The 20,246-nt window shown below is 51.9% G+C and overlaps 1 protein-coding gene across 9 annotated transcripts in view; it reads right to left on the bottom strand.

The window, feature by feature from the left end:
• Nucleotides 1-20,246, bottom strand: part of ATP9B (ATPase phospholipid transporting 9B (putative)) — a 139,272-nt gene that overhangs the window by 35,130 nt on the left and 83,896 nt on the right. For all 9 annotated transcript variants that reach the window (XM_036230169.1, XM_036230171.1, XM_036230170.1 and 6 more), the window contains 2 exons: nucleotides 13,273-13,433; nucleotides 4,880-5,022 (listed from right to left, as the gene is read on the bottom strand). In XM_036230169.1, the coding sequence (XP_036086062.1) occupies nucleotides 4,880-5,022; nucleotides 13,273-13,433 (304 nt within the window). The remainder of the gene's footprint in view (nucleotides 1-4,879; nucleotides 5,023-13,272; nucleotides 13,434-20,246) is intronic.

Raw genomic sequence — 20,246 nt, 5'->3', positions numbered from 1 at the left:
TGCAACAGACATGAGTTTCTTTTTCCTGCTGAAGTGCCTTGGCGAGAACCTTGAGTGTCCATAGCCGCATTATTCAGTAGAAACAAAAGCCAGAAGCAACTCCAGTGCCCACTGACCGACAGATAATGGTAAAGACTGCGCATCCACGCGCACCGTGAACCTTACTCAGCATGCCACACGCTGTGATGTGGAGGAACCCTCCAGACGTCATGCTGGGTGAACGCAGCCAGGCACAAGAGGCCACGTGGCGTGTGGCTCCATTCACGTGACGAGGCAGACTATGCAGGCAGGAAGGAGAATGGGAGTTACCTAGGGCTGGGGGCGGGAGCGGGGAGGATGGGCTGGGCTGGTGTGTCCACGCTGGCTTTGCAGAGTGAGGAAAACGTTCTCGCTTGGGCCGTGGTGAGGGTGCAATGGCAGTTATGCCAAACGCTAAGACGGTGACACATCCAGTGGCCTGTCATTTGAAACGAACAATTGCTGCATCTTCTAAAATTTCTAAGTTGCCAATAAATCACGTTTTAAGCAGTTTAAACTGACATATTCAAACAAATGACTAGCATTTCTCATTAAACAAAGAAATATTTGTGTTATTTTGCCATTTGAATAAATGTATTCCCATCTTGTTGGATTAAAGAAAATGAAACATTAACGCAAACATTCCTTTAGGTGAATGGCACATATAATTTCTTAACGTTTTAAGATGAAAGCTGAAAATATTTTTTTAAATTCCTAGGGCTATTTCACCGCTGATTCTAGAACGCTCTGGTGAGCAGGAAGGTCAGGGCTGGCCTCAGACTTTCTATTCCTCTTGTGCAGCATGTACTGCGGCCAGATTCGACCAGCTACTAAAGAGTCAGGAATGCGAGCTTATTTTTCAGATCTTAAATCATTGTCATGATTTCAAGCAAGTGGTAGTTTCTACACTTTTCGCCATCTCAACACAGCAGAAGTTAACTTGTCCCGAACGTGACGTGCGGCGAAGGGGTGACATGCGCCGAGGAAGGCGGAGGCTGGGAGGGCCACCAGGCCCCAGCGCCCCAGCGCCCCGGTCACGACGGTGGCTGCACGGCCAGGAACGGGCTTCTGACAGAAGGTGTGAAATTCACGGGGGAAAAGCTGCAGCTCTTCAGCACGCAGGTTTTTTGGACTACACTGAGCAAAGCAGGCGAACAGGAAGTTAACTTCCGAGGGCGGAGTATGCCCTGCAGGCATCACCTCGGGTGGTGGAGCCATCGCCATGCCCTTCCAGCGCAGCCACAGGGAGGAGGCCTCGTTGCGTAGACGTGTGGCTGTAGGGCCAGATGCTCCTGGACGGGGCTTCGCCTCACACCCGAGCTCACACCGCTGCAGGGGAGCAAGGGGGCTGCACCGGAGACGCGGCCGACTGGCTGGGTCAGCGGCCATGAGAACACAAGGCCTCAGCCCGGACGAGGAAGGGGCAGAAACAGAGCGTCTGGGTGCCTGACCGAGGGGCCAGGCTGCGGAGGACCACCCATGACTTGCACGCGGGACCTGCTGAATGGGGCCCACGCTGGCGTGCGCTGGGCACGGGGCCGTCTCAAGAGCATGGTGCTCAACACCACGGTCTGGCTGGACACGCCCGGTGTCGGCTCAGCGTCCACGCCCAAGGACAGCAAACTACCATGCAGGCAGGACCGCCCCGTGCCCTCCGCCCGTGCCCTCCAGCGGCAGACGACACCCTCAGGCGGGCAGAATGGGCCATCGCCATGCCCTTCCAGCCCCGCCCGTGGGCGCAGTGACTAGCGACCACCCCACGCAGGATGGCAGCGGCACTGCCCGGCACAGAGGGCGCCATCGCAGGAGACGCGCACGTGAGTCAAGTGCGAACAGCGCGGCATCGTGGGTAACGGACGCCGCGGTTAAAACCGCATCCCGGGAAACCTGCTGTTCCGGCGTGTTTTAGAAGCGGCTTTGTTCTGCGTGGGGACGAAACTCCCAGGAGCAGGAGCTAACGTATGGCTTTCACAGGCTGCGCCCCGAGTTCCGTTCCGAAATTTATGAGTTCTCTGCAGCATTGTTCTTCGGACAATGGCACTGCCAGAGGCCACCGGTGAGAAGATTAAAGTTCTCCCAGCAGATTAAGCACAGACGGTCTGTCCTCCGGTTTCAGCACCGCTTGCCCATTTATCACGTACCGTCTAGCGTTTCTGGTCAGTGTCGATACCCTCTGCGTCCTGGCAGTTAACAGATGTCTCCTCGTGTCGAACGAGTTACTTTATGTTTCACGCACTGGCGGCCGCAGATGTGTCACTATGGCGACGTCGTCCGTCTCGGATCTCACCGGAAACGTGCACTCTAATCAAGCCTGATATCCACGCCGCTTTCTCGTCCACGAGGCGGAAGCCGCAACGCGATTACTCAGGTGCTGTGCCCGCCTGCGCGTCCCGAGAAGCTGAGGGACGCTTGTCAGAAAGCTTCCTGAGGAAGCATCGACCTATCCGCTACCTGTGGGAGCGCAGGGGTCCTCTGACAGTGGCTTTCTCTCTGTCACTTGAGCTGGACCTCAGGCCACTGGGGTGGGGCCTCCGAGCTACGCTCTGCCCCTCCCTCTGACCTTGAGGGCTCCACCCAACAAGCACGTCTGTCTGTAGTAAGACGCTCTGCTGGATGGTGTTGGTCTCCAAGGTGACCAGTAAGACCGGACCAACGCTGACTTCCATCCTGAAGGCGCGAGTGGAGAGCTGCGTTGTTTGTGGCCGCTCAGGTTCCTGGCTCGCACACGAGTGAGCGGCAGACACGGACCCGTGCCGCAAGGGCGTCAGAGGCACGGGGGGCAGCCGGGCACTCTGAGCGCGCAGTGCACTTCTGTGCGCCCGGCCGTCCCGGTCCCCTCGCACTGTGCGCGCCCAGGCAGACCTCCCTGGCTGAAAGCAATGGCTTTGCTTGGAAGGGTTAGGGGGCTGGCCAGAGATCACCGCTTTCACAGTCAAAGCGAGGGTGCGACCGAATCCTGCCTCCCTGTGCGCGGCGACGAGAATGACCCTCGGCCCTCCACTGCACGCCTGCCGTCTGGCGGGGCGGCCCCTCCGGGCACAGCAACGCCCCCTCCTCCGAGTCCTGGCACGGCGACCCGCGGCCGTACACCCTCAGGAAGGAGGGGACCAGGCTGAACATGTTCGGTTCCAGTTTAGTCTTAATTACATTATGTTTTTACTGCTATTCCCACTGGCATTTTTAGAATAAAGTGTCCCAACTGCTGCGCGCGCGTAAAATGCACTTCCATTGTGATACTGGGTGTACACGTGGAACCGGGCTCCCTCGTAAGCCTGAAAACCTTCCCGATGGCCTTTGGGTAGAAACTGCCACGTTCGTTTCCTGGGGCAGAGCTCGCGCGTCCTGCTGTACTTGCCTCGGCTCCCGACTGTCCTGACCAGGGAGGCCCCGGCTAACCGGTCTGGGCACCAGCGGGCGCGCTCTGCTGGCGCTGGGCAGCTGCTGGCCACACGCCGGCTCTGGACCGGGCTCGGTTCTGCATCCTGGGGGCGCCCTGCAAGGGCCGTTCGAGTTCGGCGTCGCTCTGGCCGGGGCCCCTCGCCCGAGCCCCAGGCACGCGTCCACATCCGCGTCCGGCCCCTCTGGCCGCCCTCCTGCCTGCTTTCTGTCATCGCTACCGTTTGTTCTTCAAGCTCCCCTCTCGTCAGCCACGGCGGCAGCAGGGCGAGTCGAGGCCGACCTTGGCCCAAGCGCCTCCGGCTGGTCCACCTTCCACGTCCCACAAGGACAGCCTGAAGGAAAGTGGCCCAGCCTGCAGTGTGGTGGACCTGCGGCTGGACTGTGAGGCTGACGTCCGCCGAGTGTGACCTCCACATCGGGGACCACGGGGTGTCTCTCGGCTTGCGCGTCCTTTCCCACGCCGTGACGTCCAGCTGTCCTCCTCCGTGCCTGCACGCCTGGCTGTCGGGAGCGGGCTTGTTCTTGAGGGAGCGAGGCTGTCACTTTTGTCTGAAAACTGCCACTTTCCCGGAGGCCTGTTTTAACCAGCCTGTTTCTGTGCTTGACTGTTATGTTGCAAGTATTTTTTTTCTTTTACTTGTATGTCATCTTTCTGTTTCTTGTCTTACTGCAAGGGCTGGAGTAACGAATGTTAAACCACGCATTGTTAGCGGATTTCTCCTCTTCCTGACTCTAGTGAGGATTTCTCTAATGTTTTATTTAAAATACTAAATTTTACTGGAGACATTTTCTTTACCGTGTTAGTACAAATATTCATTCATTTCTACTTCACTAAGAATTACAAGAAATTTAAATCCTAAAGCAAGATTTTCGCCCTTAGATACGGCTTTTAGTATACTGCTGGGTTCAGTCTGTCTTTCATTTAGTACATTATACATGGACAAGAATTCTCTGATGAAAAAAGAAAAAAGCCAAAATAAGGACAAATAGAATTTGGGGCATGAACACGGTACACAGGAGCTTACAAGCACCATTCCATAAAAAACAAGCAAATTTGGCTCTTAAGAAGGCACCAGAGAAGTATACATAATAAAGGCAGCTGAATAAAACAAACAACAAAAAAACCAATAAGGCTGGAGAAAGTTCCAAATATAGAAATGTGTGACTTAAATCTCTAAGAATTTAATATTGTGCTAATTCTGATGACACCATGTACATCAAGATGAAGATAACTTGTGTGTCAGTTTTAAAGAGCAGAGTCTGAGAAATTCGAAGCATGAATCACTATTTACACACACACACACACACACACACATCATAACCCTATGTGGACCCACACACAACAGCCCATCCATGCACACGCACGCATTCCCCACAAACCCAGGGAGACGCGCACACACGGCGCACACACACGTGCACACTGCAGCCCCTCTGGGCGCACACGCATGTGCACGGGCGGTACCTGTCTTGTCCGTGAGCAGATACACGAGGCGCCCCAGCTCCTCCGGGATGGTGCTGGTCCGGACGACTGTGCCGGGAATGCTCTCGTCTCTCATGACCATCCAGCCGTACGCTGCTTTGCCCATGTCCAAGTTCACACGCAGACTGCCAAGAAAGACCCACTGTGGTCATTAGTGGGATGCAGCCCGCGCCACGCTTCCACACCCATGGCTTCCACGTGATTTCATGTACGATGCGCATCGCCTTTAACTTCCCCACAGACTTCTGTGCACCCCAGACACCTCTGCAGGTGACAGACGCAGCCGTGGGTCAGTCACGCTCCGTCCTTGGACGAGGATGGTGACATCAGAGGGAACAGAAAAGGTGGACTGCTGTGGTGCCGTCTGCGCGTGGAGTGCCACAGGGCTCAAAGCGAATCGGTGGCCCCCTCCTAGGGACAGGTATTCGGAACGGGGCTTCCTGTTCATCTACCTGCCCTGGAACAAGAGCCCATCGGCCCCGTCCCGCGGTCAGAGGGCCGCGAAGGACGGGTTCCGGGCAGGCCAGCAGAGGCTGCGGGGCCGGGTCGCATGACCTCTCGGAGGTGGGTAAAGGTGGCAGCTGCGGGGCGGGCTTGGGGAGTGCGGTGGGAGTGAGGACCGGGGGGGGGGGGGGCGCCAGACCGCGGGGCAGCTGGGCCAGGCAGGCGGCTCCACGGAGGCCCTGAGGCTGGGAGACATTCTGAGCATCTGCAGCGGGTCTCACTCAGATTATAAAGGTCTCCTCCCCACGTTAAGGAGCTCCAATGAGGACATTACAAACAGTGCACTACGAACATGTCTTTTTATGAGAAACGCAAAGCAGATCTTCAAAACAGCAAGACAGGCCACGGCTCTCCGCCCGGAGGCGCCACTGAGCGAGATCCGCCAAGCGTCTGAAGCAGGACGGACGGACGGACGGACAGCCCCGGTCCGCAGGGCGAGGCTCCCGCTGCACATGCCCAGCGAGCACGCGTGGGGATTTGCGGGCTCGCCCGGGCGACACCGCCCCTCGTCTGGGCCCGCACCCCCGACAGGACCGCCTTCCGGAGCCCCCAGGCCAACTGGCTGCAGCTGGGGTCCCGGCGTCTCCCCTGGGGCAAGCCGGGGGACCGCGCGGCGTGCGCATGTCTGTCACGCTTGGTGCCGGCCGCCCCCTCCCATCGCCTTGAACACCTACGTTTCTCCTTTGACCCAGCTTTTCACTGTGATTCTTTCTCCCAAATGCTGTACTTAAACCGAATCCACGCAAACACATGCCCGAGGCCTGGAACCCACTCACTGGACGCCCCTTTCATGTCCCTGCCTGACTGCCCCGGACGCAGGTCACTGCCTGGCCGTCTCCCGGGGGGCAGATGCTCACCAGGGACAAGCTGCCAGGGTCCAGGGGACGGGCTGCCGTCTGCTGGCTCCCTATTCTGATCCCATCCCTGAACGACGCCGTTCCTTCAACGCCAGCATCATACCCTACAGTCTTCGTCGGTAACTACAAAGTTATTCTAACAGGAACTTAGCATATTTAGAAGAGAAATGTGTTAACAAAACAAAAATGCCATTTTTTATGCTCCATAAGTTGGCAATAATTAAACGGCTTGAGAGCGGCACATGCGAGCAAGGCTGTGGGGAGACGGGCTGTCGCCACGTCCAGCGGAGGTGTGGACCGGCAGGGCCAGCGCAGAGGGGGGGCTCTGTCAACGTGCGGCGACGGTGCTGCGCCTGGCGTGGGACCCGCCGCTGCGCATCCAGCGGCCTCCCCCCAGGAGAGCCCTTGCGTGCGGCCGAATGCACAAGGACAGCGCCCACGTGGCACTGATCACGCAAACACAAGCGTGAAAGCATCTGACCACCCGGCAACAGCCTCGTTAGAATCTGGCCAAAGAAAAGCAAGTTCAGACAGATACACATACCATTCACGAATTTACAACAACACACAAACCCGTCACGTACATGGGACTGGCCGCGTGCACCAAGGCCACAAATGCAGGAGGGAAGGGAGCTGGCCCGACTTTGGGAGCGGCCCCTCCGGCGAAGGCAGGAGCAGAGTGGGATGGTCCCCATTCCCACGCATCTGCCTTCTCAGAGAGGAGGAGGGTCTAGGGCACCTACCACGGACACGGGGCCTCTGTCGCCAGGTCCCGGACCTCTTACTTACTTTTCAAATGTTGTAATTTACCGTTTTATCATAAAGCTGCAACTTAAAACAACTTGGATGACTCTGTTACAGTCCTGCCTGGGGTGGGGACAATGGTCTCCAGGGAGGCCTCTCTGGCCTGTGATCCTGAGAGGCGCCCGTAAGGGCACAGGTGGACACGCAGCACCAGGGTGGGCTCTGCTTGAGCTAGCTGTCATGGTACAGCCCCACCCGCCCAGACACGGCTGGCTTCTGACACAGCACGTCAGGAATGTCCAGCTAACCATTCAGCCAAGATGTCTAATGTGTGTACGGAGAACATTTCTATTTTAAAAAAAATTTAACTTCGTTTGATTGAAAGAACGCACGACCTCAATGCAAAGTGTAATTATGGCGACGACGGGGCAAACGAGGAAGCCCCGGGCTGCCAGGGGCGCGGGACGCGCCACGCGCGGGCAGCACAGCAGGTGGGCCGTGGGCGAGCGAGCAAAGCGTCGTCGCATCCTCAGTCGCTTCCCAGGGCCAGCGTCACCGCCTCGGGTCATCGGGCACGAGACTATCACAGGAGCCCTGGTCCCTGGGGGCAGAAAGGCTGGGGACTGCCGGCGCAGGTGGCAAGAGGCTGAGCCTCACCCTGGGGGGAGGCTGAGCGAGCCCCCAGGAAAATCGGGCACAGCGGCAGCTCCGGCAGCTCAGGACGCTTGTGAACGGAGGACGCGCTGCACGTCAGCGAGAGCCCGGCGGTGCTGGGGTCCGGCGCCCACGCGGGCAGCCCCGGGTCTGCTCTTCACCGTTACGGTTTTGTAACTTCAAGAACGCCTTAGAAAGGCCCAGGCTGTTGTTCGCGTCGACAGCGAGCTCCTTTTTACTGACGTATTCGCAGCATAGATATGCCAGTCTGTTTATCCAGGGGACGTTTTCCTCTGAGTTTGCGATTACATTACAGTTATGAGTCGCTTAACGAGGCGTGTTCTGAGACACGCACCACTGGGTGATGTCGTCACTGTGCGAGCATCACGGAGTGCACTTACACGCACCTCGGCGGTGCGGCCCGCAGCCCAGGGCCGCCGCGCTGGACAGCATGGCATTGTGCCGAGTCCCATGGGAAACCGTGACACGCAGGGTCTGCGCGTCTCCACACATGCAGAGAGACGGCGCAGCGGCTGCGGCAGAAAGGATGGAACAGGACGCCTGCCGGCACGCGAACCGGGCGCCGCCGCAGGACGGGGTCTGCTCTGGGGGAGCCGGTGAGCGGCGGCCAGGACGGGACGCGCACTGCGGGAGCCGCTCTGCCCGCAAAGCGCTTCTTCCTCCAGCGACAGACTGAGCTCAGCTCACCGTGACTTTATTTCATGAACTTTGTACCCTTTTTAACCTTTCAACTCTTTTGTAATAACATGGCTTAAAACACATTATAAAGCTGTACAAAAATATTTTTTGTTTATATCCTTATACTACTTTTTTAACGTATTTTGTTAAAAACTAAGACACAAAAACACACAGCAGCTGAGGCCTGCACGGGGCCAGGATCACCCACATCGCTGCCTCCCACCTCCGTGTCCTGTCGGGGGGGGGGGTGGCGGTCTCAGGGGTAGGGACACCACGCAGCTGTCCCCTCCTGTGACGACAGCGCCTCCTTCTGGAGCACTGCCTGAGGCCCTGCCGAGGCCCTTCTCGAAGAGGAGTTACTCTCTCCAGAAATGTCCATGGTGGTTTGCTTGGTTTGTTTCTCTTTTCCATTGAAGACATGCTTGTGAACAGATAATGTTCTGTACATTAATGAGAACCTGTCGGCGTTGGGGTCCAGTTTTTAAACCTTTAAAGGAGTGGCTGGGGTCTGCGAAGCTTGCTACCCCTTCGCCGTGCGTTTTTCCTCCTCCTCCTCCTCCTATGGTCTCCGTCTCCCTCGCCTCTCTTCAGCTGTGCACCTGCTCCCGTCCCCACCACGCCCCCCTCGTCCACGCCCAGGTGACGTCATTCGCCATCGCAACCGCAGCCGTGGTGACCTCTGCATTTTCATGCGTGGCAAACCCCGTGAAGTCATGGAGGACCCTCCTGTCTCCTTTCAGATGCCACTCACGTGCTCCATGGTGACGCCGCCCCAAGCGCGGGTCCTGACGCAGTCACAGATGTCGTGACCCCTCCAGAGCTGCATCCGTGTCTCCTCGGTGTCCTCCCCCATCGCAGCAGTGGCCCGGGCTGAGGTCCTCTGCAGGTCACAGGCCTTAGGAGCTGCTAATACCCCTCAACCCAGCGGCTGGAACGAAGAAGTGGTGCTGGGCGGGAGAGACAGAAAAGGAGGCTGTCCGGAAGCTCCCAACAGTAAGCGAAACCTCGGAATGAATGTACGACGTCCGCCCCACAGCGCGTCTCCCTTGCGCTGGTGTGACAACGCAGGAGGGCTTCCTGGAAGAGGAGCTGGGTCACCCCGACGCCTTGCTGCTCCTGCCGTTCACTGGCAGGGTGAGTGTGCTGACGGACGTGGCGACCCCGGGCTTCTTGCCGGCTCACAACGGGGGCCCGCTGGGGCCTGCTGCACTGCCCCCACAGGGACGCGCATGCCGTCCTCAAAGCCGTGGAACTTGGTGCCGACTCGGCCACCTTGTGGGTGGCAGCCCCCAACAAAGACCAGCACTAAACAAAAGCCAAAGGATAAACTTCTGAGAGGATGAAGACCCTTCTACACGGGAGGTAGGTCTGAGATGGAAGGAAAAAACGAAGAATGAAAAACGTGGCTAAACCAAAATGCACAGGAAATGGACAAATGATAACATCTTTGGGGCTTGAGAGTAACTAGAATTACAATAAATGACAAAAATAGCCTAAGGTCAGAAGGGGTAAATGAAGTCAAACACTCTAAGGTGACATGTAATTGAATTGATGAACTTTAGACTCAGATGAATTAAAAACGCCATTTTTAAACGATGCTTAAAACTTCCAAACTACTAGACAAAAAAAACAAGAATTATAATAAGTGATAAGAAATAGAAATATGTGGAAAAGGTCATATTAAAAGCACAAAATAAGTTGATAGATTTAAACTGAAAATATAACAATAATTCTGTATGTCCTAGTCAAAAATATCAGTATAGAAAAAAAGAATTTTGTTATTTATAAAAGACACACATATATATAAATGAAATACACAGAGAAGTTGAAGGTACAAGGATGCGGAAAGACATGCCGAGCAAATTAACAGCCAGCTGGCACTGCTGTGTTAACATAAAATGAAGCAGAACTTAATGCAAAAAGCTTTAGCAGAGATAAAGAAAGTCACTTTGTAATGAGAAAATGCTTAATTCAGCAGAAATATGTTACGATTTAAACTTGTATATATCCAACACCAAAGACACACAAATATATAATACCCAAAATAGACAGAATTCCAAGGAAAAGTAGATGAATTCACAATAGTGACGGGAGATGCTAAGCCGGCTGTGAACAGCCGTTAGGAAAGCCGGCGGGAGAGGACTCCGTGGGGACCTGGAGGAACTGGACGGCGGCGTCAGGCACGGCGACCGGGGCAGGCGCGGAGCCTGCGGCCAGCAGCTCAGCCCCAGCTCTGCTCAAGTACACACGGAATCTTTATAAAAAATCGCGTAAATACCGGGTCCTCTAACTGGTCTCGACACGTCCTGCGGACCGTCGGGAGCGAAAGAGCAGGGAGAAGCGCGCGGCCCCTGTCCCCTCGTCCCGGGGTCACGAGGCCGGCTGAGGCCCCGCCCCTCGCCGGGCGGGGCGGACCGCGGGTCACGTGTCGCAGGTCCTCGGCGGGAGCTCGTCCCGCGACGCCGCGCTGGCGCTCCTGGTGCGAGGGACGCTGCAAACGCCGTCCTCCTGGAAACTGAGGCCGCGTGCGGACGCGCCACGGGGAGCGCACCTGTGACACGCCAGCGACGACGTGCCGGGGAGGCGCGCCTGTCTGCAGACGCCGCGGCCCTGGGCGGCCGGCTGGCGGCCGCGACACCCGCGCACCCCCGCGCAAGGCCAGGAAACCCCGGCTCGCAGGCACGCGGACGCCGTCACCTTCGGTGCCTCAGACAGCTGCTGCGTGTCCCTGTCAAACTCCCCTGCCCTCCGTCGCCCACGAGGGCCCGGGCGTGAAAGCCTCTGACCCGGCACGGATGAGCAGCTCACGCCGCCGACCGGAACGCCGGCGCGCAGGCGCAGGAGGGACTGTCACGCGCCCGCGTGTTCATCTCAGCCACACGGCGAAGAGCTAAACCTCCTAACGCTTCCCTTGAAAAACAAAGAAAATTCTATCGGGCAACTCGAACATATTTTATTCTGTAAAGAACTTCAATGAAACAGCTTAACTTTCTTAAATTCGAAAAGCCTTTAGGAGAGTTAGGTCAGTAGAGGAAAAAGCACTTTAATCTCCATAATTGTGCACTTTGCGAAACAACGAAATATTTACAAATCTATCCTTTATTAAATTGAAAAACATATTTAGCAAATACTAAAATGTATTATTCATGTTTTACGAAAACTTTGCAAAGGAAAACAAACTTGGTTGACTCAAACGTAAACCTTAGTTCCCTAAATCAGTATGCTACACTTCTCACGCTTCACAGTATTTATCCCTTCTGCTCAGTCTGTACAGCTACATCCTGAGATTGTGGAAAACAAGGAGAATAACACACTGAAGTGGACGGGGTATTTTGGGGCAACACAGAGGTGCAGCTATAACCCTGTCTAGTAAGTCTCTGCAAGCTCGACTGAACGTGTCATACATAAAACTGTTGACTGAAAAACTAGAACAGACTTGCAGAAAGCCTGCTTCATTTGGTAAGCAGACTTTTAAATAAGACATACAGACAAAAAAAAAAAAAGAGGGTGTACGTGTGAATGCCGTACGTACATATGTGCACGTTCTTATAAAACTATGTATACACACAACTGAAAGGCTTTACAGATTGCATCCTTAGTAATATTATACTTAATACTGCCTTCTCTTGTTATTATGTATATCTCATTTTTTACTATGTATATAATTGAAATTTAAAAAACAATGAAAACTTTTTAGTTTTAAAATGCTTAAAAATATGCTTCATTACTATAATCGTTTCTGTTAACTTGATAAAAAGGGAAGTGTCAAGTCTCTTTAAATTGTCATTTTGCTGAACAAAGTGGAGACAATCCAGAGAAATAAAATATTTCGTTAAAAAACTGTGATAACGGTTTGGATGCTGTTTGATGGTCTCTATCATTAAAGGCAGAAAGGCTCTCGAAAAAGAAGCAACGGCGTTCTCACCACGCCTTTTGCATTGTACAATAGAGGACGTCCTGCAAGTGACATCACATGGCATTTCAGAACTGACCAAAGCAGGAGAGAAGTGAAAGAACAACAACAAAAGAAACAGAAAACAACAACTTCGGAATTCCCCAAAACAGACGCTGCTCCCTGGTTCGTGAGGCGCCCCGGCCTGGCCCGCACTGCGCTGGTGGCCCCGGGCTCAGCAGCTGGGGGACAGGCGAGGGACAGAAGACAAACAAGACCAGTATCCACGACCAGAAGTGAGGTGGGCTGGCCGACAGCCGGCGACCGGGCAATCGGGGGCCCTGGGGAGGTCACCTAATGGTTCTACACATTTCTGTTCCATTCTTTGTTACCAAAGATGCTTATTTTCCAGATCATGCTTTAGGCCTGATTTATTAGGTTTTTATTCCTCACTCCTGTGAACAATTTCAATCATATGTTATCGAATACATTTTTTAAAAAATATCCTTTGTGGAAATATTTTTAAATGGACTTATATACATTTGTTGTTAATATTAGTCTTTAAATTAAACAGACCTCTAATATTAACTATTTACATCCCAATCTCGAGTTAGAAGGCCGCCTTACTCAGTATTTTACCTGACTTGACAGCTACGCTAGATGGTCTCTGAAATACGGATAACTTTAAAACGTCGATGACCGCACACCGCCCCCAGGGCACTGGAGGTGAGCAGGCCATCAGCGACAGACGGGACTGCCTCGCTGGATTCGGGTATTGTCAGAGACTGTCACCAATACATCTACGTAAGGAAAAGCAACGGATTTCTAGATTATTCTTACGAAACTGATTTCACCCCCCAACCAATGTGATTTTCTCCTGAAGGGTTCCCCAAGATACACCAGAGTTCTTGGCTCCGTCCTCTTGAGCTTTGTGTGAATCATTTCCTTCAAACTGAGAAGTAAATTTCGATAAGATCATATTCAGCGAAACTAGACCTTGGGTTTACCTTAATTCTTCAGCTCACCTTATGGGGATGATGTAGGAGAAGAGGAGCAGGAAGCGGAACAGGTTGCGGTACCATGGGCCCACGAAGCCTTGCAGCGTGACCATGACGACCGACAGGGCGACGAGCGCCACAAACAGCGCTTTGGTCAGCTGGTTGAGTTCGAGGTCCAACAAACCAACCTGAAAAACAAAATTCGGACATCACCACAAGGCCTCAGTAGTACACATCTGAATACGTGATAGTGACGACACCCTGAAACGTCCTCTCGTATCAGCCTTTCTCAGACTGGAACACAAGCGTGTGTGAACTTCGCTCTTGTCCCGAAAAGCCCTTGGAGATGGGGGCAGGTCACGGCCCAGACCCTCCAGGCGGGCGCCACTGAGGACGCACAAGACTGGGTGTCCAGCCACAAGACCTCAGGTGCCTCTCCAGGTGGCGGCGTTGTGATGGGCCACGAGGACGTGCAAGGCAGGCGGTGACAGGCACGGGCGGACCTGTGGGCTCGCTTCGTTCTCTGGAGAGCGGATGTGTGCCTCCTTCAGCCTGGGCGCCAGGCAGGGACTGCGGGCAGGCTGCGGCCCTGGGAACAGGCAGTGTGTCCGTCGTCCCTGTCAGCCAGAAGCCTCTCTGAAAAGGACTTTTCTCCATTAAGAAAAGCAACAGACAGGGCAGCGAGCCTGGTCCGATCACCTGCTGCAGAGGCCCCTCACTGAGGAGACGGAACAGCCTGGCCGCCAGCCTACACAGAGCGGCACGCAGGAGGCCCTTCTCTGGCCACTTGTCACTGCCGTCAGAAGAGCACTGTCCTCCGAGGGATCCCCCTCCGCAGCCCGGAGGCAGCAGCAAACCTCAGAGGAGGACAAACGGCCCGCAGGACCGGTCTGACAAGTCCCGCCCGTCCCATCCCGCGGGGCTGCCTGCGGGCTGTGCTCCCCTGGAGAACGTGGAGCCGCCACGGCCTGATTTATCAACTCCATTTAAGAAGCCGCACGACGAGGACAAATATCTTGCAATTTCCGCTCCTTCAACTACTACATAGTTTATGCTTGAATTATTGAGAAAAATAGGGTTTGGGATTAAAATGAAGAAAAATTAAGCCAGGGAAGTAGAGCATGTTTCAAAGCCCGGCTCCTCTTGCTGTGACAAAGGCGGCCTAAGTGTCAGACTCGCTGAGGGTCAGATGAAGTCATTATTCATTGGTCAGGGAGAAAAGACTCAATTACCTCAACCAAAGATGCTATCAGTGAATGCAAAGTGCGTATTTTACTCTATTCATCCAAATCCCATTAAAAAGTGAAAGGAATGATTTAATCTGGCCTTGCAGAGTGGGTCTTTTTCTTGTAATAAAATAGAGAATCCCTGTCTTGCAAAATGCATAAGCACCCTCCCCGGCACCGTGGCAGTGGAGGATGTAAGAGCAGGGCCATAGTCAGAAGCGGGCACAGTGTCTCCCTTGAAAAATGCCACACCTGGGACGGGGGCCGAGGAAGCACCTCGCACACAGGTCCGCCGAAACGCACCCTGCCACGGCCTTTCCAGCTGACCAGACAGACGTGGCGGCCACCTGGCCCCGAGTGCAGCGGCTCTGAAGCCAGCCGGATGCTGTGAAGTCAGCCAGAGGCTGTGCCCGCACCCCCCCACCCCATACCCGCCACGGCGGCTGGCCTCACATTCCCTTGGGCGGCCTTTTCTGGGCTATGACTGGCCTTCCTGGAATATCATCGGAACCAAGCCACAGCATGTGGTATGATCTTGTTTTGTTTTATTTTGTGTTTTGCCAAGTCTAAGAAAATACAGTAAGAAGAGAATATGTATTTCAACTCTTATTTTTTTAAAAGTCCACTTTCAATTAATAGTTAATTTTTTATTTTCACTCCTCTAAAACATCTTTAAAAGTTTGTTCAACTTGTCTAAAATGCAATCTAGACTCTTAAGAACTATTCAGTATAAAAACTAGTCATCTTATAAAGTTACAGATTCTATAAAGAAGGTAACTTGAGTTTTGGTGTGAAGCTCTTCTTTAAAAAAATTCTAGAAACACTGAACCTTTACTCCAATTGCAAAATCTTTTCACCCATAAAATATATTAATAAACACTTGAAGTAATTATGACTGTACAAGAAAAGGTAAGTTAAGTATACTAGGAACTAATTTTCAACATTTATTGTAATTTCCTATATTAGTAAAGCAAATTTTCTTCAATTTGTCATAATATTTGTTTTATTTGAAACAACTGTGATAACAAAATTAAATACGCTACTGGAAATTTTAATCTCCAAGGGAAAATTTGTGCATAATGTCTGCGACGCCACAATGGTTCTGCAAAGGGGCTGTTCTAGGATAATGAACACAATAATTGCCTGTATAATCTAAAATGTGCTAATGGCAACGATCACAAACCCACTTAGCTCCTCTTTAATTTATGTACCAAGTTTTAAACAGCTAATGGTTCTCAGTAAAATAATGGTTTGTACCAACAATAAAGGGTAAATACGGTATTCCCCTGCTTAATCAAGGAAAGATCAGCCAGGTTTTCTGTAATGATCGCACGGACCAATGAGAATCCGCCTTATCTCCGTGACACGGCGCCATTCCGATCCATCTCGGTTCCGCCTCCCGTCTTGCTCCCAGGTCCCTGAGACATCACAGCGCACACCGCACGGGCACCGAAGTCTCGCGTTAGGACAACTTCGCAACAGACAGAAGGAAAGGCGTAAGCGCCGCTGACTGCTGATCACACAGTATTAACGTCACGTGAACGTGAAAACACTTCTGTTCTCTTAAAACTCCCACTTACTTGTCACATGGAGGTATTTAGAATAGCAAAATAATAACAGGCAAAAATGTCAAAAACCCAATTTAAACTCCTGCAGAAAGCTAAATATTATTTTTAATATTATCTTATCATTAGTATTATTATTAAATATTATTTGTCTTACAGTTTCCCTGTAAATGTATTATAACTTGAAAGACAGAAAAGCCTCCAATCTAAGAGTTAATTCACTCAAGACACCCCTACGTAGGCCGAGCAGCGGAGTGACACAGAGCTCGGCGGGGGCGGGGAGCCTTACTGCCCATGCCCCCCGCCTCCAAACAGCTGAACCCGTCCCAGACCAGCCCACCAGCTACTCGCCGTTCAGAACCTGGACTGTGACTACAAAACACGCACGAGGCTACACTCTAACCGGACTGAAATCCCCACGAGAAGCTCAAATGTCTTTGAAGCGAATCAGCCCTGTGTTTTCCACTTTTAGTCGACTCTTAAGAAACGACAACAAAATAAGTAATTTTCAGACCTTCATTTGTACTTCCTGTATTTCAAAGAACCGAAACTCATACACTAAATCGAACTCCTAAATCTTGTAGAAATTACTTTTTCTGTTTTGGAGTTTAAATGAAAAGTGTTTGTTTTTTAAAATGCGATGCTGTATATAGGCTTTCCTTCTCTATTTCCTTCTCCAGTTGATTTGTCCCTTTTTGGGCACGAACTACCGAGTGTCAAGCATCGGCCGCACCTGCAGGCCGGCCCCACACGAAGACGGCTGAGCTATTACCGTTTATCGCCTCAGTGATCTGCGAAATAAGGAGTGTTTCTTTGAGCCATTCTCGTCTATTGGCTCAATAATCTGAGCTCTAAAAGCTCCCTAAGTGAGTATCAGTATGACAGTTCTTAATGTTACAATATATCACCTTAATTTTAAAAATCAAAATCTATATTTACACAATAACAATTCAAAGTCTATTCTGAAAGAATATTTCATATCCTCTATTTTTACCAAGAAATTTTTCCAGACTATTCTATATTCAGCATGTAAGGGTTTTTCCTTGCTCACTATATAGTTACTACATGAGATGGTTTTCTTTGAATACGTAACATTTAGAAAGAAAATGGAGTTGTTGTATTTTTAGATAGCCCTCCCTGTGAGTTCACACGCACGTGCCCTAATCCAGTCCTGTTTAGGACAGTGCACACACACGTCCCCTCCCAGCTGGCCTACAGCAAACAGGTTGCTAAGGAGAAATCACCCCGAGCGCCCGCGAACACACCCCTTGCTAGGTTGGCGGGTCTCTCCTCAAACCTCTGGCCTTCCAGACCATTTGAGAAATTTCGATACTGACTTCAGCATTTCCTATGACACATATTCGCTCAACAGAACACTGCTCGTAATTGTCAAAAATGCCATAAAGTAGCACATTTCTATGAACACACGGATACGCACATCTCAAACCTGTTTGCAAAACTCAGGCTTATGTTATTACGTTCATGCAGGAAGATCTGCTCGTGCCAGTTCCCATATTTTAACCTTTATTAAAGTATAACAATATATCAAAAGTCATTGAATTTAAAGTGATACAGTAATTTAAAAATAACTGCCTTTTTTTATCTTTAGTAATATAAATTATTTCAAATACTCTCAACTTATACATCGAAGCCATATTTAAAACAAAAATAAGTATGCACAAATATGCGAAGCAGTCTGGAAACTATTTGGAAACTTAACTTGTACTCTATGTACATAAATTACATTAAAATCCAGCACTGAATGTTCAGGAAACCCCCCAATTTTCTGATGCATAGCGCTCCTGATCGTATTTTACAACAGCTGAGTAGTTCCCTTGGAAATCGGGGACGTAGAGAAGATCAAACCGCACCAGTCGTGACCAGTCCAGCGCTGCACTGAGTATGGTTTGTGCGCGCCGCCGGCTGCCAGGCTTCCTGCTGATACCTTGTGGCTGCTTTGTGCGAACATGTCTGAGCTGGGGACGGAAAGCAAAGCAAAGGCGTGGCATGCTGAGGCTTAGCCGGCAGAGGGCGCTCAAGTTTGACGCTTTTTCCCTGAATTCTGAAAACCTGCTTTTGCTGAAAGCAGAACGTGGATCTCCAATTCCACCAATTTAGTATATTCAAAACAAGTTGGGTTTATTTGTTTTTTAAAGGAGAAACCTAAATACTTTGTCATGAATAACTCAAGGCAATTCTTACACTTTAATATTCTGGATTATATCTGGTGGGGGAATTTCCTGAATAAGAATCCACTGTCACATAACGAATCATATTTAAAGATATGACATCTAAAATATTGTAGTCGGCCAGTACACTAGCACAGTCTAAGGCTTTTTGAAGATTTGCCTCTATAACCTAAGTTAATAAAATTGCAACAACTGACCTTAACGGTTTCAAGATCCAGCACGTGTATATTTACCTTATGTTTGTCTTAACAATGTAGAAACTATCAATTTTAAATGGTTTTGCCAAGATCACCCACCAATCTAAAATAATTACTTCACTAACCTAAGCTAAGTGCTGACTGCAGAAACCTCAGCATCACTCATACGAGCGAATCTGAGGCCAGGCATTTGGATTTCAATTTAATCCAATTAAACAAGCAGTTTATTTGGGTAATTTTACATTTATTTTAACAGATACTTTTATAAATAGGTTAACCTGTTCTCAGACCCATACTGCCTAAGAGCACCGCACCCCTGAACTTAGGGAGCGGCGACGGCCTCACCATGGCCCGGAAGAGCCGTGGCCCCAGCAGCCGTGGCCCCAGCAGCCGTGGTCCCGGAAGAGCCGTGGGTCCCGGGAGCCGTGGGCCCGGCAGCCGTCTGGGCCCGGCCCGCACCCTGGCTGCATGACGTGTCTTCAAAGACTTTACAATTCTTGGGAATTCTTTTATCCCTAGGATCAGGACAAATAAAATTTTCTAATGATACCTCTAAGGGTACTGATATTTTTAAAGAAAGCCTTTTATTAGGAGTCTTTAATTTTTAACGGACAGCAAGAAGGGGATGACCGTGGCTTCTTGTAAAATTGCTGACAGATGGCACGGTCGTCACCTTCTGCTTTCTGGTCCAGGCTCTGCGTCCACACCGAAGAGGCTCCACGACCGAGCGCGATACGTGTCGTGCCTGTCGGTGTGCTGGGGGGGACGTGCCCGTGTGTGTCACTAGCTTCTCTTGAATGTGGTAAGTTTTAAACATCTTGTGTGAGTGTGTGTTTTAGAAAGACCCCAAAATATACTCTTAAAATAGTCCCTTAATCTATAAAACGTATTACTGAACGAAAAATAATCTTGTCTTTCAAGCACGTCGATAACAAAGACCCTAAGATCTGGGCTCTGCTAACACTCGTCAGGGAAGAGATGGACTGTGAAGCCGGGGTGTCCGTGCCATCACGCCTGGCGTCCCCGCGGTCACCGTCCTCCCAGGCGCCAATGAACTCTGTGCTTCCAGCCTTCCCGATGCCAGGAGCGGGGGCGCTCAGGGTCCGCAGCACGGATGACGAGGGCGGCTGGGGTGTGCAGGCGGGAGCGACAGGGGTGCTCCTCCCCCACGCAAAGCGGGGACCCGCATCCTCGGGGCGCAGGAGGCAGGGGAAAGGCCAGAGCAGCAGGTGCCGGCCCAGCCCTCCTGCCTGGCGCCTGCCTGGGCCCTGTTCTGAAAGAATAGCATGGCCCGGGGACGGGGTCTGGGGGGATGACCACCTGTCCCCCGGCTTCGTTAACTTCCTTGGTACGTTTTGGAAAAGGGAACGGGGACAATTTTGTTAGTAAACGAGGCCATCAATTTGTAATGTATCCTTAATTTCCAGCCCCAGATTCTCTCCAGAAGAGGTTATGATACAGACGAGTTTCTCAAATAAGGCGGACATTTGTTCGGTGATCAGAAAGCGCTGCTGTCGGACTCCACTCTGGCATCCCGACAAGGGGAACGTGCAAGGGCTCCTGCGCGGGGACTCGCCAAGCAGCAGCTAGCCGGGCTCTCTGTGAAGGAAGCCAGGCGGCCTCCCCAGTCACCACACATGGGCAGGAACGTGCTGGCGCCGAGCAGCGGCACCTGGGGGAGGGGAGAGACGACGGCTCGCAGGAGAATCCCGCAGTGGTCGGCCGCCCCGCCGCGGCAGCGTAGTTCAGTGTGTTTCACATCTTGTTTGCTTTTCTGAGGGCGGCTTTGTCCCAGGAACCCTGCTAAGTGACACAAAGGCTTTG

This window comes from Rousettus aegyptiacus, unplaced genomic scaffold (assembly GCF_014176215.1).
Source record: "Rousettus aegyptiacus isolate mRouAeg1 unplaced genomic scaffold, mRouAeg1.p scaffold_m13_p_12, whole genome shotgun sequence".
Taxonomy (NCBI): domain Eukaryota; kingdom Metazoa; phylum Chordata; class Mammalia; order Chiroptera; family Pteropodidae; genus Rousettus; species Rousettus aegyptiacus.
Note: the sequence above shows the minus strand (reverse complement) of the source record. Positions and strands in the feature narration are given on the sequence as shown.